Source organism: Schistocerca americana, chromosome 7, assembly GCF_021461395.2.
Source record: "Schistocerca americana isolate TAMUIC-IGC-003095 chromosome 7, iqSchAmer2.1, whole genome shotgun sequence".
In the NCBI taxonomy this organism is placed as follows: domain Eukaryota; kingdom Metazoa; phylum Arthropoda; class Insecta; order Orthoptera; family Acrididae; genus Schistocerca; species Schistocerca americana.
This window is the reverse complement of record NC_060125.1, coordinates 516,692,194-516,719,279: the sequence shown is the minus strand read 5'-3', so window position 1 is coordinate 516,719,279 and position 27,086 is coordinate 516,692,194. Positions and strand designations below refer to the sequence as shown.

Genomic DNA, 27,086 nt, shown 5'->3' with positions numbered 1-27,086 from the left:
CTTATCCTAGTTACACATAGATTTTAAGCCTAAACATTCATTGTCTTAGAAATAAACTGTTATAACTTGAGATAAATTGGAGCACTGAGTCAAAGCAGATATTTAAGCCTGCTGAGTGGGAGCCCGCTGCCAATAATAAATGTGAAAAGACGAATGTCATATGCTTTCCCTACCAGTAGCTACAGACAGTACGTTACTAATGTTTCACATAAAAAATTAAATGAACTAGATATGTCCTTAAACACAAACTGTGGTATATCTTGTGCATAAATGACCAGTGGCTCATACAAGCTGAATCTGCCTTTTACTTCCCTGTAGGACATGTGCTAAGCAAGTACACTGTAGGACTACAATAGCCTTGGAGAAATAGCAATTTTTGTAAATAAAGTGTTTAATATTAGCTATGACACACTAAATGTGTAATGTTTTTTCAAGAGGAAGGTTTTGAAATTGTGGCTGTACTCATTTCTAGCATTAAGCTAATACTTGTCTCTGTCTACTGTAACTCAAAATTTGATATTACAGCGTTTACTGAAGATCTTGAGAACCTGGAGATGAAACATGGCAACTTCAACCTTGTGTTTCTTGCCGAAATTCATCTTAACATTATGTGTAAAACACAAATTGTGGCCTGCTTAACTATTTATAAGCTCTCAATTTGTATTGGACTAATGAACATCCAGCAAGACAAGATGCATACTAGCACACTATAATTACTAACCTAGATAAAAATTGATTCAATTACGATGTGATGGATCCAATACAATCAGATCATCTACGATTATGGCTGACTACTGAAAGTGTTAATCAAAGTGTACAGCAACCCTCCTATGTTAAGGAGTTCATAATGTTAAAAGCAAACCACATTATGCGCTTGAGGTCCGGGGAAGTTATCCAAAGGTGAGTGCGAAAGTCTGAGTAACTGTAACAACGTGACAGTGCCTTTGATATGTTTATCGACACTCTCAGTAACTTACTCAATAAGTTTTGTTCACAACTAACTAAAAGTGCCAAAATCATGACAAATGCTGGTGATTCTATTATGAAGCAGAGAATAGGACAGGGAATAAAGGTACCTGTACTACTATATAAAGACGAGTTGTTGTTTAATGCTGTTGCCAAAAATCTCAAAATATACTTGACCGATTTGTTTCAAATGTTTACAAGATACTCTAATAAATACTCTACAATGAGAAAACGTTGTTACCAAAAATCTCTAATACTTCTTGACTGATTTACTCAACTTTTTTCCATGTTACTCTAATGACCACGCAGGGTATATATATTTTTGAACAGATAAAAAAAACATATGATATATGTAATATGTGAAGAGATGACTTTGTTTGTCAAAAATCTCGAAAAGTTCTTGACTGATGACGTCAAATTTTTCCACATTACTCTAATCAACATCCAGACAGAAATAGGCTATATACGAGGGTAATCCCAAAAGTAAGGTCTCCTATTTTTTTTATAAGTACATAGACCTGTTTATTTCTACATTGGTTTACATCTGTTTACAGCTTGAACATTTAGCTATTTTTCTACTTAATCACCATTTATGTAAATGCATTTTTGTAGACGCGGTGGCAGTTTTTGTATGCCCATGTCATACCAGCTCGCCACCATGCTGTTCAGAAAGTCTTTCACCTCGTCCAACGAAGAGGTGAAAGAAGAGGTTCATAACTTTCTGAACAGCATGGCAGCGAGCTGGTATGACATGGGCATACAAAAACTGCCACAGCGTCTACAAAAATGCATTGACAGAAATGTTGATTATGTCGAAAAATAGCTAAATGTTCAAGCTGTAAACTGTGTAAACCACTGCAGAAATAAACAGGTCTATGTACTTATTAAAAAATAGGAGACCTTACTTTTGGGATTACCCCCCTATTTTAATATATATATTATATCTAACTATATGTGCAATATACTTGTATAAATTGGGAACCACTGTTACCAAATATATCTGAAAATTCTTGACCGATTTGGCTTCAGATTTTTACACTTTAATTAACATTCAGATATACAGGGTGGTCCATTGATCGTGACCTGGCCAAATATCTCACGAAATAAGCGTCAAACGAAAAAACTACAAAGAAGGAAACTTGTCTAGCTTGAAGAGGGAAACCAGATGGCGCTATGGTTGGCCCTCTAGATGGTGTTGCCATGGGTCAAACGGATATCAGCTGTGTTTTTTTAAATAGGAACGCCCATTTTTTATTATATATTCGTGTAGTACATAAAAAAATATGATTGTTTTTGTTGGAAAACTTTTTTTGCTTTGTGATAGATGGCACTGTAATAGTCACAAACATATGGCTCACAATTTTAGACGAACAGTTGGTAACAGGTAGGTTTTTTAAATTAAAATACAGAACGTAGGTACGTTTGAACATTTTATTTTGGTTGTTCCAATGCGATGCATGTACCTTTGTGAACTTATCATTTCTGAGAATGTATGCTGTCACAGTGTGATTACCTGCAAATACCACATTAATGCAAAAAATGCTCAAAATGATGTCCGTCAACCTCAATGCATTTGGCAATACGTGTAATGACATTCATCTCAACAGCGAGTAGTTCGCCTTCCGTAATGTTCGCACATGCATTGACAATATGCTGACGTATGTTTTCAGGTGTTGTCGATGGATCACGATAGCAAATATCCCTCATTTTTCCCCACAGAAAGAAATCTGGGGATGTCAGATCGGGTGCTTCGATGACCAATCCACATGTCATGAAATATGCTATTCAATACTGCTTCAACCGCACACGAGCTATGTGCCGGACATCCACCATGTTGGAAGTACATCGCCATTCTGTCATGCAGTGAAAAATCTTGTAGCAACATCGGTAGAACATTACGTAGGAAATCAGCATACATAGCACCATTTAGATTGCCATCGATAAAATGGGGGCAATTATCCTTCCTCCCACAATGCCGCACCATACATTAACCCACTAAGGTCGCTGATGTTCCACTTGTTGCAGCCATTGTGGATTTTCTGTTGCCCAATAGTGCATATTATGACGGTTTACGTTACCGCTGTTGCTGAATGACGCTTCGTCGCAAAATAGAACGCGTGCAAAAAATCTGTCATCAACATAAAAGTTTCTTGGGTATGGAACTGCATCATAATGTAAAAAACTACTGCTGCTGGAGAAAAACCAATGTTTTGGCCACGGTTGCAGCGACCTCCTTCTCAGACCCAGAAGAAGGCCGTTGCAACTGTGGCCGTAACGTTGGTTTTTCTCCAGCAGCAGTAGTTTTTTACATTATGACGTGGTACCATACCCAGAAAACTTTTATGTCGACTAACTCTGGCTGCGGAAGCCTACGCAGTTATATAAATCTGTCATCGTCCCGTAATTTCTCTTCTGCCCAGTGGCAGAACTGTACATGACGTTCAAAGCAGTCGCCATGCAATAACTGGTGCACAGAAATATGGTACGGGTGCAATCGATGTTGATGTAGCATTCTCAACACCGACGTTTCTGAGATTCCCGGTTCTTGCACATTTTGTCTGCTACTGATGTGCGGATTGGCCACGACAGCAGCTAAAACACATACTTGGGCATCATCATTTGTTGCAGGTCGTGGCTGACATTTCACAAGTGGCTGAACACTTCCTGTTCCCTTAAATAACGTAACTATCCAGCGAACGGTCCAGACACTTGTGTGATGTCGTCCAGGATACCGAGCAGCATACATAGCACACGCCCATTGGGCATTTTGATCACAATAGCCATGCATCAACACGATATCGACCTTTGCCACAATTGGTAAACGGTCCATTTTAACACAGGTAATGTATCACGAAGCAAATACCGTCTGCACTGGTGGAATGTTACGTGATACCACGTACTTATACGTTTGTGACTATTACAGTGCCATCTATCACAAAGTGAAAAAAGTGGTCCAACTAAAACATTCATATTTCTTTACGTACTACACGAATACGTAACAAAAAAGGGGGGCCCTATTTAAAAAAAAACGCAGTTGATATCCATTTGACCTATGGCAACGCCATATAGCGGGCCAACCATAGCGCCATCTGGTTTCCCCCTTCAAGCTAGACGAGTTTCATTCTTTGTAATTTTTTTGTTTGATGCTTATTTCATGAGATATTTGGCCCAGTCACTATCAATGGACCACCCTGTATATAAAGGAAAACATTGGTACCTAATATCTTGAAAAGTTCTTGACCAACAATTTACTTCACATTTTTGGACAACACCATATTGAATATTCAGATGGACACAGTTTACGTATTTTTTAAATATATGTAATGCTACTACCCCGTTTTCAGCAAACGCCGGCCGGAGTGGCTGTGCGGTTCTAGGCGCTACAGTCTGGAGCCGTGAGACCGCTACAGTCTCAGGTTTGAATCCTGCCTCGGGCATGGATGTGTGTGATGTCCCTAGGTTAGTTAGGTCTAAGTAGTTCTAAGTTCTAGGGGACTGATGACCTCAGAAGTTGAGTCCCATAGTGCTCAGAGCCATTTGAACCATTTTTTTTTTTTTTTTAGCAAAAATTAATAACAAGTAGAGAGAAAGCCACTGTGAAGTACTGCATTAGCAGCCACAGGCTGGTAACTGCGAGTGTGGCAATACGTGGGTCAGAATAACATACACATAAGGGGTTACAAGACAAGGCTAGCTGCACTCAGGACAAAACAGCACCACACAGCAGTAATGGCCATAGCACGCAGATTGATACAAAGCAGCCTGGAAAGAAATGAATGCTATAGAAGGGCAACATGAACCATGCAAGTGACTTCAGTGTCACCTGAACTGTGCCAATCCTGATAAATCTGATATCACAGAAATAGGTGAAATAATTCTAACGGTACTTTGGGCAACATGGACCTTGCTGATTTGAGACACACTACTTTCAAGTGAACACAGGTTAGTTGTCAGGTTGTACACTGATCTGTATGTAAACTAGCTTACTCATGTACTAAACGGACTTATGGTTTCTCAAAGTACATCCTGAAACATATCACTGATATTACAGTGTCTCCTCTGGCTGACTCTGTAAACTGCATGTTATAGTGGGAAATTCCGTGACATCTTCATATCCACAATTGTTGTCCTAATTTATAAAAAGGGTAATAAAATAGTACTGACAGTTACAATATCCCTCAGTGCCAGAATATCTAAGGTCAAAGAGCACTGGATGAAACAGCCTGGTCTATCCACTATTGAAGCTGTAAAGTCTCTGACTACAGGTGTACTGGAGTGCTTTGAAAGCCATTCTTTTCCCTGTGCTATGCTGCTTGACCTGAGCAAAGCATTTGACTTCCTAACATCTAAATTTGCAAAATATGGAACCAAGGATAATGAACTATCATAAAACAAATCATATCTACAATATTATGAAAAGGATAGATTGCTACTCACCATATACAGGAAGTGTTAAGTCTGCGACTTGGCAGAACGAAAGGATTTCTAAACATTTAAGCTTCCAGACAAAAAAGTCCTTTTTGCAAATAGAAAACAAACACATTCACTCAAACACAATACTACACACACACACACACACACACACACACACACACACACACACACACACCACAGGTGATAGGTTAGATAGGTGGAATGACCAGCTGTTTCTTGGCTACAGTTTGGCGGTGGCCATTTATGTGGACAGATAGCTTGTTAGTTGCCCTGTCCATGGTCTACTGCAGGGATATGAGCCATGAGGCAAGGGCTGGAAACAGGGACAGAGTAGGGATGGGTGAGGATACTGGGTAGGTTTTGTGTGAAGAGGAATACCACCGTGGAAGGGTTGGGGAGGATAGTGAGTAGAATATTCCTCACTTCAGGGCACAGTGGGAAGTAGTTGAAACCCATGTGGAGAATGTGATTTAGTTGCTCCAAGCCTGGGCGGTGCTGAATCACAACAAGAGTGCTCCTTTGTGGCCAGACAGTGGGTATGTGGTAAGTGGTGAGTGACTGGAGAGACAAGGCATGGGAGATCTGTTTCTGGACAAGGCTGGGTTGGGGTTGCAGTCTGTTAAGGCCTCAGTGAGACCCTTGGCATATTTTCAGATGGATTACTCGTCACTAAAGATATGACGACCACAGCTGGCTAGATTGTATGAAGGGAGTCCTTGCTATAGAACAGGTGGTAGTTGGAGGTGGTGTTAGCAGTTGGTCGGTTTGATGTGGCCAGAGGTACTGAGACAGCCATCCTTGAAATGAAGGTCAACACTGAGGAAGGTGGCCTGTTGGGTTTACAAGAACCAGGTACAGAAAATGGGGAAGAAGGTGTTGAGGTTCTGGAGGAATGTGATTAGTGCGTCCTCACCCTCAGTCTAGACTACAAAGATGTCAGTAATGAATCTGAACCAGGTGAGGTGTTTGCGATTCTGGGTGTTTAGAAAGGGTTCTTCTACATGGCCCATGAATAGGTAGGCATAGGATGGTGCCATGCAAATGCCCGTTGCTGTACCACGGATTTGTGTGTCAGTGGTGGCTTGAAAGGAGAAGAAATTGTCGACGAGGATATAGTGGGTATAGTGACTAACTTACAGGAGTATTATCCACAATTATGCAACAAGGAGCATAACTAATGTAGACATAGAATATACTAGAATAAGTAACTCCAAAAATAGTTTCAAATATATTGGCAAAAGCTATATAATAAACTCCCACTTGCAATGAGAAACTTGCCATATGATTCATTTAAGAGGTATCTACAGGACTTATTAATTGACATCTGTGTATTATTGAACAAGGAGAGTCAAATGAAAATGAGACAGATGAAAGAAAAAATAAGTAAACTGTTTAATATTTCAAAAGTAATCACCAAAACAATTAATACATTTAACAGGCAAGTTGGTCAATGCCTTCAAGGAAAAATGTTCGTGGTTGCCTATGGAGCAGTGATTGTACCAAGGTGTGCAACTCTCTGTCTGAAGTAAATTGATTCAGTGCTCCAAAAATTTGAAAATCTCGTGGGAAGAGATCGAGACTGTATGGATGACGTGTAAGGGCTTCCCAATGAGACATCTGCAGTGAAGTCCAAACAACCTTGGCAATATGTGGGCAGGCATTGTCTAGTAACAGAATGATACTGTTCGTCAACATTTCTCAGTGTTCGAATTTGGTGCTGTGCTTCAATTTTTGCAAAGCATCCATGTACTGCTGTGTGATAACTGTGGTGCCATGTTCCAAAAAGTCAGTGAACAGCAGGTTGATGAATGGCATCATACCGCTGCAGGATGATGCATGCCCACATGTTGCCAAGGTTGTTTCACCTACCTTGCAGATGATTCACTGGGACTCCCTTACAAATCCTCTATACAGTCCCAATCTCTCCCCATGCAATTTTCATATTTCTGGGGCCCAGAAAAAAGACATTCATGGCTGTCGATTTGCTTCATGCAAAGAGATGTATGCCTGTGTACAGTCTTGGTTTTGTACTATAACAAACCAAGATCATGGGCTTTTTATATCATGGTACCATCAACCCCATCTCATTTTTCGGCAATGTTTATTCTGATTTTGATTATACAGTACGAAATTCATGGTCTTTATACAAGACCATTACACCTTGAAGTATTTATGAAATTATAATCTTTTCCGAATTTGTCTATATTACTATTTTATGAACTATTATGCGAATGATGTACAGTACAAAAAACTTGGTCATCCTAGAGATTCCACTTCACAAGAGAGATTTTTTTCTCTAGAATATACGTAATTTGTTTCTATTTGTTTTATATCATTAATAACAAATGCCATGTGCGTTTTATTATTTTCAAAATTTACTTTATGGAATGATAAGCAAAACTTTATTATTCATCAAATTAAAAATCATTCTTGTATTTGAGAAATACATCCAGTTTCAGAAAAATACTTATTGTGATATAAAGTCTCAGTGTAAAAAACTTTGTGATGTGGCATATCTTGAAATTTTACATTTTTATTTTATGACTATATCAAAGAATCTTTATTATCACTTTTGTTCTCAGATTTCTGATCACACAAAAAGATGAAAGTTTATTTAGATTGTTTCTGTTTTTAAGACCGTATGTTATGATAATCTCCAATTTGAACAAACAGTGCCTAGAACATTCTGGAAAAATGTAACTTGATATATAGAACAGAATGTGGGTCAAATCGGTTAGTATGTTTTTAGTCTGTGATCAGGCTGCATTTTGTCACATCTACAGTTCTTTATCAACAATAACAACAGCAACACATAAATATATACAACAGCAGATACCAAGCACCAGAATTACCCGAGAATGAGAGAACATGAACAGAAGAATACAAGTCCATATTGAGTCTGATCACAAGCAATGTTCATCATACAATAACACATAACTGTCCTCGTCTGTGATTGGATCTGTCACCCAGCATGGTTGAAGCACAAGAGGGTGAGGCCATGATGGCAGCATGCCACCAGGAACACTCGTCCAACAGTGACACTACATCGAGTGAAGAAGCTGCCCTCACACTGTCTTCTTGTGGGTGGCACCAAATATAAAGTTGCGGTTGTGCTGGTGGTGTATGTGGGCATGTCACTACCTCTCCCCCCTCCACAGAGCCAGCGCGGTAGGTGTCGGTGTACAAATGTGGAGAACCAGCCACACAGGGATCTCTGCAATGGGTTGGCATGGCCGAGGTCCGCCTAAGTGACCTGGCAGCAGTGGCCACGGTACAACAGAAGCAGGAGGTCAATTTTGTTTGTCTCCTTTTTTGCTTACTGACCCTGTCATCTGTGGTATCACTATTTTTAATCATCACTGTCCTAAACGTACAGCTGTGAAATTTATATCTTTGTTGTCTTCTGAATATGTTATGATTCTGAGGTTGTGGTTACAGCGGGACCTGACAATACAGCTGTTTTTTCCTAATACATGTAAGATTTCACTTCTACATTGATGTGAGAATGTCACTGGCTGCGTAGAGCCAGTAGCTACACACCCCCTTTCGTTCCCATTGTGTGTTACAGTGACTGTCTATGATATCTGAACATGAAACACGTATGTATACCACAGGCCGCTATCTAGACTTTTACCATCTCATGCAAAAATGTGCACTATTGTTCACTATTTGTTCAATTTTAACATCAATACAATTCTGACTACAGACAGAGGCAAACTACCACTCGAATGTGGCAGATGTTCACAAACAGTCGAAATGTGTGTTATGGATTCCTGTGGTTGGGAGCATGATGAAATTTCTGCTGTGTAGGTACATGATGAAAGACCGCAGGATATCGTAAAGTTAATATTTATTAAGAAACAAAAAATTGAAACACTGATAGATCATAAGCATTAGCAAAGACATTAATTATGAATGCGCGGTGAGGCGTAGACAAATGAAAGAAAAAACATTCAATATTTTTGTATTGTTTTTTGTTTTTTACACACACACTGTCATAAGTAGGAGGACAATGAAGATGTGTGATTTTAAATATGAAGTATTATGAGTCCTATGTATCATATATGGGCATGAATAATAGTATATTGAACAACAGTATCAAGTATTTTTTAATTATTGAAATGGAGTGAAAACCTTATAAGGAGAATTTTCTTGATTATGACAAGCGCCGGTGTTCTCTGAATCTGCTGCCTGCAACTACAATTGAAATATAAGCGAAGTCTAATAGCCAAGAAAAATTCAAATAAAGACAGAATATTTCTAATAATGCAAACTTATTATATCCTGCAAAAATGTGTTTCCATATGAATATTTAATAATATTTAGTAATAATAATTTTATTTATTTACTCTTTTTTTGTTAATACAACAACTGTCGACCTGTGTGCCAGGACTTCAGGGCACTGGTTTAGAGTCGGGTTTGTTAACTATTATTATAGTAAGAAATTTCTATGACATTGTTATGAATCATAAAAACTAATTGTCTGTATTTTCTGTTTGCATTAATCACGACGGAGAGCAAGTAAAGCAAGAAGGCAGAAATTGAGAAGAAATTTTGGAAAGTAATAAGAATTGGATGCAGTTTATGTAAAATTTTCCATAGTACGCTGTTTTGTTCAATGCAGCTAATGTAGGATGGCTACGCAAGTTGCTTGCATTGTTACGCATGGTAACGCCTCTTTTGAAGTAGATAGAAACCTTCTCCTCATCATTCCCCTTCTTGAAATTTATTTGCGAGAAATTTACAGGAATTTTTCAGTGTGATACATATTGTCAGAAAAACATAAAGAGTAGTACAATAGTTTGCACATCATAATAGACGTAAAATAGGCTTTGACATCATGTAAATTACAATTATCAAATATAATAAGTAGCACATGAAATTTTAACATTTTTGTGAAAATCTTATTTTTAGCATACTCGTATAACATGTCCGAAAAATATATGCCCATTGTTGATAGCGATAGCAAAAACACAATCAGCCAAAATGGCGTAGAATTGCGTGATCGAACAATTGAAGTTCAGGCACCATGCATGCCTACTGCAGAAAGTTTAAGCAGATCAGAGATGAGTGTCGCAGGCATGACAAATGATAGTGATGCTCCACAACAGAATGACCTTAACGACACAGTGTTTACAACTGACCAGACAATGTCACACATGTTCCAGAGCAAATACTGCTCGTGAATGAAATATTGGAGTGTGATTCCAATATGAATTTTGACAACACGTTACAAACACCACTTGGTCACAGCACAAACATTAACTTGAAAAGTACAGCTGACAGCAACCACAGTAGTACAACTAACGCACTGCTATGGCAGTTATTATCTAACATAAACTAGAAATTAGATAGTATCAATACAACTTTCAGTGATATGAAACAGATATGAACATGGTAAAACAGCAACAAAAACACTGTTACACAAGATCTAAATACAATGAAACAAGAAGAAAAACAAGTATTCAAGGATTTGCAAGACATGGATGGTCTCACAGAAGTTCGATGACTTAGCCAAAAATTTACGCACTGAAATTGACGAAAAATTGAATGATATGAAAACACAGGTAAAGCATGAAGCACTTTCTGAAGTTAACAGTGACATTACAGAGTTAAAAAAGAAGGTAGATGCCTTTAATGCTCTCAAAAAAATAATAATAATTTTGTACCATAGATAATATTGGCATACTAACAAAACAAGGAGAGATGCACTCTTCATTAGATTAACCTTCACCTGTTTGTCTCTTAAGAGATAGTGGGCGGATGTATTATGAGTTCCACAGAGTTAATACTGTTAAAAAGAAATTTATATTCCAACCATACATTAAAGAAGTGTTATAGAAAATTATTAGGAAGGAAAACTTTATTCGTACATTTATATTCTGTTCATCATTCCACCCGCGCCGAGAAACCTGCATCAAGAGGATCGAAGCAAACAAGAACCAGAGCAGAGGAGGGGCAATACGGAACCAGTACTGTCATACCAATCTCCATACACAATAGAGGTAACAGGAAAAGGCTGTACATAAATTTATTAATGTTAATCTAATAATGTGTTGAATATTGAAGGTCTGTTGATATTAATGCCAACTAAAGTTCACTCAGGATATGAGTAATTTCCAATTTCTTTCCATTATTATTTAAAAATTTATTATTTTAATTATTTAAGCAGCAATTTTTAATCAGTTTGCATTATATATTATATTTTATGCATGCCCCGCATACATGCCCCAGACACGAGGTTTTCAACCCTGAACCATTCAATGGCAAATACAGTAGCCTACGTGGATACTTTGAAAAATACCTGAACAAGACACGCTACTGGACAAACCCAATATCAGAGGCAGACAAATTAAAAATTTTCAAAAGTCATTTACCATCGTACATTAGAGAAAAATTTGTCACAACACCAGAGCACAACACTGAATATTTTCTGCCAGTGCTTGATTCTATCGACTTAATCTATGAGGAAAGACCTGTACCCAATAGAGCAACGGAAAATAAGACACAACAACAACATAGTTATGTAAATGAGTCAGTAAAATGTGATCTAAACACACAGCAAGGATGGTACACACAACACCAAAGTTACATACCCAGAGGTTACGAGTACGGTAACAGGAACGGGGGGGGGGGGGGGGGGGGGGGGGGGGGGGGACTATTTAAAAGAAATTTTCAATACAACAGGCGTAATTTCAATGCACAAGCAAATTACAATTCACAATCACAAGGCCCTATGCCAAACATGAATAGAAACAGTCAGCTGCAGCAGTGGCCAACGCACGGCGACAATGCCATGCCTTACGCTGTACCGCAGCCGACCTTTGGACAGCAGAATAGTTGCACAGCAGCTAACAACACAAATTGGCGAAGTACACACACAGTGCAGCTCACTGAAATTACTGCAAGTAATGAACTAAGTCACACTATGCCACCTGAAAACACCAACCTGTCTTAGTTAAGCCCCAGGCTATTGACCTCTTAGGGAATGGGGGCTAAGCAAAACTAGAAACATGTTTCGTAAGGTTTGACAAACAAACTGACATCAAGAATGATTCGTATCAGCACGAGTTGGCTATAGTAGATAAAGTCAAGGAAGAACAAGTACAAGCAATGATCAAGGTGTAAATATTTAACATTGACACACAGTTAGTTTTCGATACAGTTTCAACTACCAACCTATGTCAAATGCATTTTTTTGTGACTTGAAGAAGAGAGGCAAATTCCCTACATTTCCTGTACAAAATTGCAAGGTGAAAACTGCTACAGGCAGTAAGACCAAATTTTTTAGGCATCAGGCACTTATTCCATTACAAAATGAACATTTTACAGTGAAGTGCAACTTTCTTATAATTGACAAACTTATAGTTAATTGTCTTATTGGCATGGACATGTTTAGAACATACAAAAAACAGATTGACATAGGTAATGGTAAATGTCACCTTTTTGTAAAGGATCAGATCTTTTCTATTGATTTAGTCAAAACACCTGATGAAAGTAACAAAAACAAACCAGAGTCGAATGTAGTAGCACAATATTCATTTCCAGTTGTATATTTCACAAACAAATTTGATGCTGAACAAGAAGCAAACACTGAAGTTCGTTACGAAATGGTAGAGCAGAAACTAAGTGAATCACAAGTACTAAATGATTTGCAATGACAAGAACTTTCTAACTTGTTATTTAAGTATGCCAATATTTTCAGTAAGGAGCCAGGAGTAATGAAAGACTATGAAAATAAATTTGAAGTCTATCCACGGGAGACATTATATGTAATGTCATATCCTATTCCATGGGAAAAACGAGAGGCAGTAAGGGAAGAGATCAATCATATGATTAAATGGGGAAATATAAAAACTTCATTTTCACCCTATATTAGTCCAACATTATCAGTAAGCAAACCAGATGGTTCTGTACAATTAGTTCTCAATGCTAGAGGTATCAATAAGATTATAATACCAGTACGCATAAGACCAGGTATACACTCGCGCACACACACACATATCCATCCGCACATACACAGACACAAGCAGACATTTGTAAAGGCGAATGTCTGCTGGTGTCTGTGTATGTGCGGATGGATGTGTGTGTGTGTGTGTGTGTGTGTGTGTGTGTGTGTGTGTGTGTGTGCGCGCGCCAGGCCTCCACCTCTGCTAATTTCAAGTTGCCGCCACTCATACCTCACCTATCTTTCAACAACATCTTTGCCTCTTTGCTTCCGCCTCGACTGACATCTCTGCCCATACTCTTTGCCTTTACAAATGTCTGCTTGTGTCTGTGTATGTGCGGATGGATATGTGTGTGTGTGTGCGCGAGTGTATACCCGTCCTTTTTTCCCCCTAAGGTAAGTCTTTCCGCTCCCGGGATTGGAATGACTCCTTACCCTCTCCCTTAAAACCCACATCCTTTCGTCTTTCCCTCTCCTTCCCTCTTTCCTGACGAAGCAACCGTTGGTTGCGAAAGCTAGAATTTTGCGTGTATGTTTGTGTTTGTTTGTGTGTCTATCGACCTGCCAGCGCTTTTGTTTGGTAAGTCTCATCATCTTTGTTTTTAGATATATTAGTTGAAAGTGTGATATTCAAGGTTAAATCAACATTAAGAAAGCGAGTGCATGCACATGCGATGGTAGCATCTAGCTCTTAGCCACCAAATTAACCAGTGCACCAGTGCAAAAACCAGCAGTGAGAGAAGCAAACTGAACATTAGTTAGCGTGCTAAATTCTTAGTGTGCTAAATTCAAATATGTAATGGGCTACCATACTATGTATATATCTTTTCATTTCGTGAAGAAACTTAAAATACATAGGATACGCAGACATATCCATTCCATTAAATAAAAAAGAAGCCAACAATAAAGGGCATCAATTCCTACCGGCAAATGTAAAAAAACTGTACTTCTCCATACCACTTCAACGTGCAGTGTAGGGGCAGTCATGTAGGTACATTATGAAAGACCCCCAGGATATCGCTAAGTTAACATTTATTCAAAAACAAAAAATTGAAACACCGATAGATCATAAGCATTAGCAAAGATGTTAATTATGAATGCGCAGTGAGGTGAAGACAAATGGAAGAAAAAACTTAAATATGAAGTATTACAAGTCCTATGTATCATGTGTGTGCATGAATAATAGTATACTGAACAACAGCATCAAGTATTTTTTATTTATTGAAATGGAGTGAAAACCATATAAGGAGGATTTTCTCTATTATGACAAGCATTGGTGTTCTCGGAGTCTGCTGTCTGTAATTACAATTGAAATATAAGCAAAATCTGATAGCCAAGAAAAATTCAAATAAGCACAGAACATTTCTAATAATGCAGTCGTATTATATCCAGCAAAAATGTGTTTTCATATCAATATTTAATAATATTTATTTAGTAATAATATTTTTATTTATTTATTTTTTATTAATACAACACACTGCCTTCTCAGTACTCTGCTCCTCGCATTGATCCTTGTTCACAGCCAAGCAGGTGTAGTGATCCCTCTCCAAACATTCCGTGATGCTGTGCTTTAGCTACTGTGAAACAAGGACTGCCATCTCTTCAAGGATGCAGGTCATTTGTAACAACAGCAACTAATATATAAATAAAAGATCTCAATCACAATTCAGTCCAATTCTCAAAATTACGCTCGTCACACGATCTAATGATGCCTGTTGGTACTATCTCCACTACGGCTCTCACTGCTGTGATTTAGTTGCAAGATAACAATTACAGTCAGTTTAACAGTATTTACTTCACTAGTTAAACATTTCACTCTGGATTAATTTTCTTCCTTGTTTCATTTGAATGTCACCATCATGTTCTAAAGCAGACTAAAAGCTGGTTATGTTTTTAATACGTCAACAGCGACCGAATCTCTCATCTGCAACCCACTCAGAAAATCATTACAGTGTCTCATAACCAAATAAAATATGTACAGACTGGAGTTAAGAATCAAGTTTGAAGGACAAAATTTTCACCTTTGAATGTTACCTTTACTCAAGAATCAGCACAATATTTTTATACAATATTTACACATATATAAAAACTTTTATTGGAAACCTGTTCAAACACAACAAGAGTTTGTATGATGTTAGAATTTAAAGCTATTTCCTCCTGTGTTTCACAAAATTATCAAACTTTAAGCAGCAAAATAGATTGTTGTTGTGGGTAATTTGTAGTTCCTCATGTATACCTTGCACTAGCACCATTCGAATCATTTGTCATTTGTCCGAGCAATATCAATGCTGTATCGAGTGCTACAGCATATCAGGAAATACTGAGCCTGTTCGAGCTTGAGTATTGTTTTCCCAGTCCCCCCCCCCCCCCCCCCCTTCCAAATGAATCTTGATGTGTCCTCACAAGTGAAAGATTATCTGTAAATGTAAGACGACCCCCATATACTCTATTAAACAATGCAAAAATGTTAACATTATCAGTAATAGTTTAATCTGTGAATACAAGATGATCCTGTATTTTTCAAATGACGAATTTGAGAAAAAAATGTGTCTTATAATTGGGTAAATATGGTAGTTATTTTACAATATGACATAGCACCATATTCAGAAAACTTTATGGTAACCACCTTCTCACGAAAGCCCGTGCAATTGTATACCATTTCAATCATATACCACAGTTAAATTTTCATCCCTCATGATGGACTGAATGATTTCTCCTTCATCTACTACTTGAACTAATGATCTGGGTCTTGGCTCTGTGTCCATCTTGACTTTGATAATGTGTTCACTATGCAGTTCATTGTAGTCCATCCACGTTTTTGTTTTCTTACTTATTATTAGACCCATTCTTGCATTATCTCTATTTGATTAGTGTGACCGGAAATCCTTGTCTTTCTATGACCACACTTCCCGACTTCCCACAACATCTAACTTCAACCTACCTACTTCACAGCAAGATGTGGAAATGTAAAATGAATCTGTTTCTTCTTCGCGATTTCTTCTATGCTGTAGATCAGTCCTTAAGTAGAAGTAAGTGATACAGTATAGCATAAAGTAAATAGTTGCCGGCTGTGAAAATGTGTTGCCTGGCATATCATATAAATAAGCAATTGCACTATGAATTCCTACCTGTGCAATAAGATTTCATTTGGTTTGCTTTTGAAAGATATTTTTTTTCTAATGAGACATTATTCATTCTGTGTTTTTCTGTTGACTTCCATACAGATCCGTATGTTAGTTTGAGACATACCTTATAAGACTCTCCAGTAAACGTACAGTAGTCCTTGCAGCATTTCTAGAGTCAGCCTTACGCTGAGCTTGGTAGTATTGTGTCAAAATGACATTGGCTTCCTCTGTGAAGGATGGCTGAATGTGCTTGATGATGCAGAAATATGCCTGCAGCTTTTCTAGCTCCCACAAATCACTGGAACTGCATTTGCTCTCCTCAGAAAAGATTCTGACAGGATCCCTCCCTTTAAGAATAAAGCCTGAAACTAGCCTGCAAAAATATTGAGAGACTGTGAAAATAAGCAGGAACATGTAGACATGCACTTACATACAGCTAGCTCTAGACAGGGTCTTTCTGAAAGCTTTGACGTTGTGGTCTGAACTTCCTTGCCAGGCACACAACTGCATTGTCAAAAAAAAAACTTATCACTAAAAGTATAAAGCAAGAATAACTATAACAAAAAAAACTGAGAGGAAACATCTACAACATCGTGTTCTACATTTCCAGTGCTTAGCTGATTACGAGCTTTTCAATATAGTGGTTTATTTTCAATTTCAAAGTGGGTTTAAGTGTGTACTAGTACCATGAGCCATTGCAACTGATGTTTGGGAATTATCTCTCCCCATTGTTAAGTCTGCCAGAAGTAGCAAAGAATGTGCACAATTCTGGTAACGTTAAGTCCTTGGAGGAATATAACCAATTTGATGAGTGAAACCAACAACTCAATGTATAGTTGAGACACTCAGTAAACAAGACTGTGAACATTGCTAGCTTTTGGATGACTGCCTCTTCAGAGCTATTGATTACACATACACACACACATATATATAGACCTGTACAGATATACTGCCCCAGCACTGGAGTTCAAATGGGGTGAGGGGCTGCATGGTGTGAATTTGGTGAGAGGAGGAATGAGATGGGCAGTGGGAGGGAGGGTTGAGGTAGGGTGACTGACATGTGGGAAAGAGGGGCAGCAAGCACACAAAATAGGAATGTGGCACAGGTGAGCAAGTTCTCACCGCAGGCAGAGGGAACTGTGTGTTGCGCACAATGATGTAGAGGTGTAGATTTGCAGTGCAAGTGGGAGTATACCAGGGGCACAAACTATGGAGTGAAGGATGCGAATGCAGGATGAGTGAAGTTAATGTGCATTTACACAGGCCGTATCATATAAATTGTATATAGCCACCAATATGGCTCAATAACATTGCCAGGTGCAAATACTGCAGCTACAAGTTTAGCAACATTGCTGGCCACTGTGACCTGGCAATATTTGTAGCTATCCATTTCTGGACCAGAACTGCTTACACAGTCCACAATATTGTTACAAACTGGACAAAACCGAACTAGTGGATGTGGGTGCAGCTCTACTCCAGAGTAGATGTGGTGTAAGGATGGATTAAGATATTATATAGATTCAGTAGGCAATGGAGTGCGACTTTTGGAGGGACGGAAAGGATTGTGGGTAGGATGTTCCACATTTCTGGGTGCAATGATGCACAGTTGAAGCCCTGTTGAAAGATACGATTAAGTTGTTCCACACATTAATATTCCAACAGCCTCGGGAACCACTGTAATATGTCATCCATTTCACTATCCAATATTATAATGACTTGGCGTGAACCAAATGGAATGAAAAATGAATTTGAGGGTACTCTATCAAGAAATAAACAAACTGTACTGGATGCTGCAGTCTTAATCTACATCAGAATTTAAAGTGGTCACAGACTAGTGCAGTGCAGGCTCAAAATAAATACCAAGCCACAAGGGAATCAAACTGTTTGCAGGAAATCAGAAATGTATGCTTTGAAAATTTACTTAATAATAGAACATTATATCAGATTAAATTAAGTAACAAGTTCTGGGTTTTGGGAAAATGTAAGGTTAGAAGGAAATAGATAAAAGGAACAATCACATAATAAATGTAGTTGGCAAAAATGCTTTGAAACAGACAAAAAGAAAAGAAAATCCCAAATGGGAGATGGGGATGGAGTGGGGCTGATGCGATGGAGGGGGAAGAGGGGGGGAATTGTTCAAAGAATTTTTGAAATGTTTATACTATTTAAGAGATGAATTCCAAAACACATAGTTAATCATGGAAATAACCACATTTGTGAATGAACAAGAGATGACGTGTATAGTTTTTTGAAGTATCTTGAAAGGCACAAAGAGAAGATACTGTGTCACTAGAAATGATCAGAACTGGAGGAGGAGCAATACAAAAAGTAATTTCAAAATTATTTACTGAAATTATGTAGGTTACGACAAGTCCCAGACATTGGAACATAGCTCTAATGTTTCTGCTTTCCAAGGATGGCGACAAGCAAGACTGAAACACTACAGACCAATCAGCCACCTAAGTGAAATGAACAAGGTATTCACTACAATGTCACCAACCTTGTAGGAAAAATAACAAGGGATTTTTCTTGCAAGTCATTAACAGAACTGCAGAATGTAGCAATGAGTATAACTCAGCACTTTGTCTAGGGTTCATATATTCTGAGAAAGCTTTTTAGCCAGTTTCAACAGAATTTCAACTGAAATCCACTTAGAAAGAAGGTCTGATTCAACCTTTGTTAGTATACTGAGAAGTATATATGTCAATGCTACAGCTTCTATTACCACTCATCATGGTACTGGGTAATTCAAAAGTGAAAGGGGGCCAAGGAATGAGATTCTGTACAGTAGAATCCCTCTAATCCATCACCTTCGAGACCGGGACCATGGTCGGAACGAAAAAAAGGTCGGATTAACTGAAAAATAATATTTATTGCAAAAAATATAAAAAGACATTTAGAACAAAAAATTAAATGATTTAAGAACTAAAAGATGTCTACAGTAATATAAAAAGATGTTTTTTACACAGTGTTAAACAATATATTAACTAAAAAAGTCTACACACACTATAATATGTATTGGTTTTAAAAGGAAAAACGACAAACAAATTACAGTGCTGTACTGTACTTAATAACGTATAAACGATATATACTGTGAACTAAAAAATGTGTATAACATTGTACATAAAAAAGAAATTTTTTAAAAAGAAATAAACTACTGTACGTATAAACTAAGAAATGATTATACTGTATGCATTGTTTTTATAGTAACAACGAAAACAAATTACTTGGAAAAAAAGTCAGTGATACATTTTTGTTTAGCAGATGTTATTCTAGATTTCGCTGCAGTGTCCCTCCATTTTTTTATCCACAAAACGTCCATTGGAGTTTAGTTGGATTCTGCTCGAGGTATTGAAGGGCAATGTCAAAAGTGTTTTTTTGCATCGTTGTGTGAAATCCGGTGGGTTGTCTGTCTTTGCAGTCCGAGTCCTCATTCACAGTTTCCTGGCTAACAGCGGCAACAATCTGGTCGTCATTGAGCTCTTCAAAAGTGTCACAGTCTTTATCACATTTGTTGATCCACTCTTAAACTTCATTGCCAGGGACGTTCAGCTCCAGAGTTTGTATATCTTTAATGATTTCCAGTGCTTCGTCGTTTTGTTCATCTTCGGTACACTAATTTTCAGTCATAACTTGTGGCCAAAGCTTACGCCACGATTTCCGCAGTGTGTCAGGTTTCAGTTCATCCCATGCTGCAGCGATTGTGTAGATAGCATCTTTGATGTTCAGGGATTTCATTGCCTCAAGTAAGTTATGACCCCCTCCAGATTTTTCCAAGATTTAGCTGATATATTTTCTGCGATATCGCCTTTTTAACCATTCGATAATGCCCTGATCCATTGGTTGGATGAGTGAGGTCACATTAGGAGGCAGAAAGAGAGCTTTTACGTCCCCTTTCATCAAATCTTCCTCAGATGGATGTGATGGTGCATTATCCAAAAGCAGTAGAACACAAACAGATTTTTTTGCTTCAAGTCTTTTTCAACTGATGGCACAAACTCGTTGAAAAACCAGGATTTAAAAAGGTTGCAGTCCACCCAAGCAGATTTTTGATGATGACCATCACCACCACCACCATCATCATCATCATTTAAGACTGATTATGCCTTTCAGCGTTCAGTCTGGAGCGTAGTCCCCCTTATAAAATTCCTCCATGATCCCCTATTCAGTGCTAACATTGGTGCCTCTTCTGATGTTAAGCCTATTACTTCAACATCATTCTTAACCGAATCCAGGTACCTTCTCCTTGGTCTACCCCGACTCCTCCTAGCCTCTACTGCTGAACCCATGAGTCTCTTGGGTAACCTGCTTCTCCCATGCGTGTAACATGCCCCCACCATCTAAGTCTGTTCGCCCTGACTGCTACACCTATAGAGTTCATTCCCAATTTTTCTTTGATTTCCTCATTGTGGACACCCTCCTGCCATTGTTCCCATCTACTAGTACCTCCAATCATCCTAGCTACTTTCATATCCGTAACCTCAACCTTATTGATAAGGTAACCTGAATCCACCCAGCTATCGCTCCCATACAACAAAGTTGTTCGAAAGATTGAACGGTGCACAGATAACTTAGTCTTGGTACTGACTTCCTTCTTGCAGAAGAGAGTAGATCGTAGCTGAGCGCTCACTGCATTAGCTTTGCTACATCTTGCTTCCAGTTCTTTCACTATGTTGCCATCCTGTGAGAATATGTATCCTAAGTACTTGAGACCGTCCACCTGTTCTAACTTTGTTCCTCCTATTTGGCACTCAATCCGTTTATATCTCTTTCCCACTGACATTACTTTCGTTTTGGAGAGGCTATTCTTCATACCATAGTTCTTACATTTCTGATCTAGCTCTGAAATATTACTTTCAATCGAATCTGCCATCACAAGTAAGTCATCCGCATATGCGAGACTGCTCATTTTGTGTTGACATATCTTAATCTCACCCAGCCAGTCTATTGTTTTCAACATATGATCCATAAATAATATGAACAACAGTGGAGACATGTTGCAGCCTTGTCTTACCCCTGAAACTACTCTGAACCATGAACTCAATTTACCGTCAACTCTAACTGCTGCCTGACTATCTACGTAAAGACCTTTACTTGCTTGCAAAAGTTTGCCTCCTATTCCATACTCATGTAGAACAGACAATAACTTCCTCCTAGGAACCCAGTCATATGCCTTTTCTAGATCTATAAAGCATAGATACAATTCCCTGTTCCACTCGTAACACTTCTCCATTATTTGCCGTAAGCTAAAGATCTGGCCCTGACAACCTCTAAGAGGCCTAAACCCACACTGATTTTCATCCAATTTGTCCTCAACTAATACTCGCACTTTCCTTTCAACAATACCTGAGAAGATTTTGCCCACAAACCTGATTAAAGAGATACCTCTGTAGTTGTTACAATCTTTTCTGTTTCCATGTTTAAAGATTGGTGTGATTACTGCCTTCGTCCAGTCTGATGGAACCTGTTCCGACTCCCACGTCACTTCAATTATCCTGTGTAGCCATTTAAGACCTGGCATTCCACTGTATTTGATGAGTTCCGACTTAATTTCATCCACCCCAGATTTTTGATTGCGGTAATAAACTGGCAAGGAAGATAAGTTTATATTTTTGAAAGCCCTTGGCTTCTTAGATTTGCCAATGACGAACAAGGGGAGCTTGTGGGCACCATCTGCATTGCTACAAGGAATGATTGTTATTCTATCTTTTGTAAGTTTTGTTCCTACCACGGATTCATTTGAAGCTGCAAGTGTTTTTGTTGGCAACATTTTAAAGATTGGCCCTGTCTCGTCGATGTTAACACTTGGCAGGGTAACAGTTCATTTTCTTCTACAATTCCTTGAAACTTAACAGAAAACTCCTGAGCAGCTCTGGCATCGGCAGATAGTTTTTCACCAGAAATAGAAACAAATTGGACACCAAGACGAGTTTTCCAACAATCAATTCAGCCTTCACTGACAGCAAATTTACTTTCGGCTTCCAGTTTTTTGTGCAAAACTATTACTTTTTCTTTGAGAATTGGCCCGGATATTGGAGTTCCTTTCCTTCTTGACAAAACGACATCCACAATGCATTATCAAGCAGTTGAAGTTTAGGCTCTTTTAATGTTTTGCGATTCTTCAGAGTGTTTTCACCATCAGTCGTAACTGTATAGGATTCAATGTCTTTCCGATTCTTCCTCCAATCCTTAATTGTCGTAACATCTACATTCAGTTCCTTTGCAATTTTTTGGAGCGATTCTCCTTCGTCCAATCTTTGTAGCACTGGTAATTTTTCATTTAGTGTTTACGTTTGAATCCAGACATGTTGAAAAACAGACAACTGTACACACAATGAATCTACAGTAATAAGTACTATAGAGAACACGGAATTAAGCAAACAATGGCATTTTTTAATCCCAACAAAGGATAAAACTGCACAATAACGTACAGTATAACAATATGCACAGCGACAGACACCGCAACAATGGCCCGACAGGCGTCCAGTCAGTGACAAGTTGGCACAAGCTCGAGAGCCTGAGCATGGTCGGACTAACCAGAGTAACGGACCATTCAAGGTTGGATTAGAGGGGTTCTACTGCATCTTCAAAACTATTCTCATCAGTTCTAGAAGAAATTTTACACTATTACATTGGGTAAAAGAAGACAGAATACATGTGAATGGAACAAACCTGTACAATCTTTGTTTTGATGATGACATTGTACAGTTTTCTTTGAACACAGAACAAGAAATCAAAGAATTTCTTAGTGCAAATTTGAAAGTTTGTCTGAAACCTGTTATAACAAACGGAAATTTGGAAAAATGAAAATAGTTTTCAAAATTTAACTTATCATAGGCATTAAATGGAAAGTGTACAGTCTAAAAACACTTGTTTTTGTTTACTGTCTTGACTTTTTATTCTTCCACAAAATAAGATATGGCAGGACAGGATGTAGGAGAACGTGGCACAGGTGCACAACATACGGGTCTTTCTAACATTCAGCATTATCTGGATCACATAAAATTACTTAATATAAATGTGAATTTACTTTCAATACTATTAAGGACAGACAGTAAATACAAGGTTTTCCAAGCAGTGTTCTTGTGCTTTAGAATGTTACCTGTCCCAGTCAGAATTTCTTGAATCTAGAAGTATAAGAACTAGGTCAAAGCGACTTAATAATGGACTCGCCAGTGCTATGTTAATGTTGATTGGCTGCTCGGGGTCGTAATGTCCTTTAGGGTTGGTAGCAGCAAGTACAGTACATCTGGTGTTCAACTTGCACACTAAACCAGCCTGAAATTGAATATAATTAAATAGTTACAAAAGGCTTCAGAAGTGAAACATAAACTTAGTTGCACAATGGAAATATGCTGATAAAAGACAATTTTGGTTCAGGTAACCACATTCTCTGTATTGATAGAACTTTTGTGGGCCCTGCACCTTTCGATGTATGATAGAAAGATAGCAAAAGTTTGGGAGCATATGAAAAATTTGAAGAACACTCTAGCAACATTTGAGAAAAATACATAGAGAAATTTTTCTCAAAGAGGAAAAAGACAGGGAAGAACAAGTACAAATACCAGTAAAGAGAAGAAGTGTAACACTGCACATCTAATTCTGCATACTGCAACCAATCAATTTGGGAATTTACATGTTGGAATATATGACTTCTTTGTTTTTCTCTATAGATTTTTCAGAGTTAAAAAGTATTACCTACCTCCACAATCTAAGGTTAGCTTGGTATGAATGACACTGTTACTGACAGGCTGTTAAACCCCACTCTTCCTTCTTTTTGATTGTTGTTAGATAATCCAGATAATAATAATAATAATAATAATAATATTTATTCAACATTGAATAATCAAATACAATCCCTAGAAACAATACAGTTTCAGGACATCATACAGATTATTCTTCTGAATACGTCAGTGTATAAATTACAAACTAAAATTTGTTTGTATTAATAAATTTTACATTTTGATGGATTTTACATTTGGTAGTTGATGGATTTTACATCTAGTAGTAATCAATCACAATATTACAAATACTATTTTTATCAACATTATATTAGTTGTAGGTTACTGAAAACTATGAGCTTGACATATTTATGAAGCACTTTTCATACAGATATAGTACTCGTCTAGGGAATAAAAAGGGTTTTCAATTAGAATTCTTTTTAGCTGATCTTTTAATTTGTTAGTAGGAAGGGTTGTGAGACTTTTTGGTAGGGCATTGGCTAGCTCCAGCCCAGCATGAAGTGCATTTTTTTCTTATAGTATTGCAATTGTAAATGCCACTATTGCTCTCAACTCTGAAAAGATTGTTGACAACAAATTTCAAGAGTAATTTACTCTTGTAGATAATGTCCACATCTGCTTTAGCAAATAGCTGGAAACTGTATTGTTATAGAAAGATGAAAAGTTCTTAGACTAACCCTGAAAGACTTTTTTATGTCAAAATTATATTTTATCTTTTGACAGTCCATTTCTCAGTCAATGCATTTTGACCAATGTTTTTGCGATGAATATATTTTGTCCTGGGAATCAGATTCTGGAAGCCCACTTATTTACATCAGCTACAATTTTTGCATTGGACCCAACATGTTTTCCAGCAACAAACAACATTAGAAAAATGGCTCTGAGCACTATGGGACTCAACTGCTGAGGTCATTAGTCCCCTAGAACTTAGAACTAGTTAAACCTAACTAACCTAAGGACATCACAAACATCCATGCCCGAGGCAGGATTCGAACCTGCGACCGTAACGGTCTTGCGGTTCCAGACTGCAGCGCCTTTAACCGCACGGCCACTTCGGCCGGCAAACAACATTAGATGCAGTAATATGTGGATATCAGATATCCTTTGTAGTTCAGCATTAGTGTTGCTAGCTAATGATGTTTAGAAACTGGCTTCAGTTCTTAGGGACCACCAGAAATTTTCCTTTGGTGAATACCACTAAAAACAGGGTTCACTCTGCTCCACAAGGCCAAATGAGAAGCTAATAGATAACTTTAAAAGCGATCATTTCAGGTTAGGCTTTACCGTGAATGTTACTGATACCAAATGAAACAACAAGTTTACTGTTGTCAGTCACTATTTATATCCACAATGCGTTTTGAACGTTTTAAACGTCCACCATCAGGTGGATTTACAAGTGTTAGTAGGACATGTGTGTGTTGTGTTACAACATTGGGGTAACTTGTGGCACTGTCTAGTGGAGAAACAAAACCACTACTTCAGAATGTGGTTTTAGGGAGGTTTTTGACTAAAAATTAAACATACAGTATATCTAAATGTGAAACTCAAACAATTAAAGACCTCCAGTGGTTCTATGTTCCTATCTCTGTCGTAATTCATCAAATGTAAACTGTCATACTTAAAGAATATTTAGCAAAACAACACAAGTATTTCGTAATAAGTTTCAAAGGATTTTGGAGATCTTTGTGTGAGTTGATGAATACATGCGTCAGAATAAATATTTCAAGTGGCATACAAATCCTATTCTGTCAACTTTATATAGCTTAAAATTTCATACTCATTTGTATATTCAGGTGACCTGTCGCAAAACATAAGTACAATAGTTATGTTGCCAACAGTGGTACAATTATACATAAATAGCAAATTTTGCTGGGATATCAACAATATAGGAAAAGACAAATAGCTCCTTACCATAAAGATGGCATGTTAAGTTGCAGATAGGTATAATTAAAAGCACTTACATGTAAGCTTTTGGCCACGGCCTCTGTCAGAAAAAGAGAGACAGACACACACCATTAATTCACACAAGTCAGCACACCCTATCCACACATGACCACCACCTCCGGCAGCCCAGACCAGAATTTCTGTCATTTAAGATGGATTCAGGTTGTGTTCTATGATGATTGAATATTTGGAATGTTTCAAGAATGTCTAATTTTTTTGCGTTTGGGTTGGATATGTAACATACTGATACTTATGTTGCTGAACATGGTGTTTCTTTTCGTGCCAGTGATGTGTGGTACTTTTTGTTTCTTAGTGCTGCCACGAGTTCTTCAAATCTAATCTCAAATGATCCACCCGTATGGACTATGTAGAAATAGTCACAGTCCAAACATTCCATTTTGTATACATCTGTATGGTGAAGTGGATTCTGTGTGTTGCTGTTGTGAGGTAACTTCTACTCAAACTTGTTGTCAGTGGTCAAGGACATGTTTATGCCTCTTCACTTGAAGACATTGGTAATCTCATATGAATTTGTTGGGATTTGAGTTTTAAATGGAAATGCTGTTCCAGTTTTAAACTAAATAACAAACTTTTATTAGTTCACAGAATGAAAGTAACACGATTAGTCTCTGAACCACCTCAACAAGTACTCAGAAGATCTTCTCAAGTACCAAGAATAAAGAACATGGATGAACATGCGTCCTAGCACACTGAAGATTCACAAGAACTAGAACCATCAACTTTGGAAGAAGCATTGCAATCTAGGGACCAGCAGAAATGGACTGAGGCAATTCAGGAAGAATTAAAGTCAGAATCAGAAAATCAAATGTGGGAATAAGCAATCCTGCCTCCAGGCAAAAAAGCTACATATGACAAGAGGGTCTTTAAGACAAAGAGAGACTTACAAGGACACATAATCTGTCATAA

General features: G+C 37.9%; 1 protein-coding gene across 2 annotated transcripts in view; it reads right to left on the bottom strand.

Moving 5' to 3' along the window:
- The window catches only part of LOC124623186 (DNA helicase MCM9-like), a 163,755-nt gene that overhangs the window by 25,376 nt on the left and 111,293 nt on the right, over window positions 1-27,086 (bottom strand). For both annotated transcript variants that reach the window (XM_047148990.1, XM_047148992.1), the window contains 2 exons: window positions 23,576-23,751; window positions 16,598-16,846 (listed from right to left, as the gene is read on the bottom strand). In XM_047148990.1, the coding sequence (XP_047004946.1) occupies window positions 16,598-16,846; window positions 23,576-23,751 (425 nt within the window). The remainder of the gene's footprint in view (window positions 1-16,597; window positions 16,847-23,575; window positions 23,752-27,086) is intronic.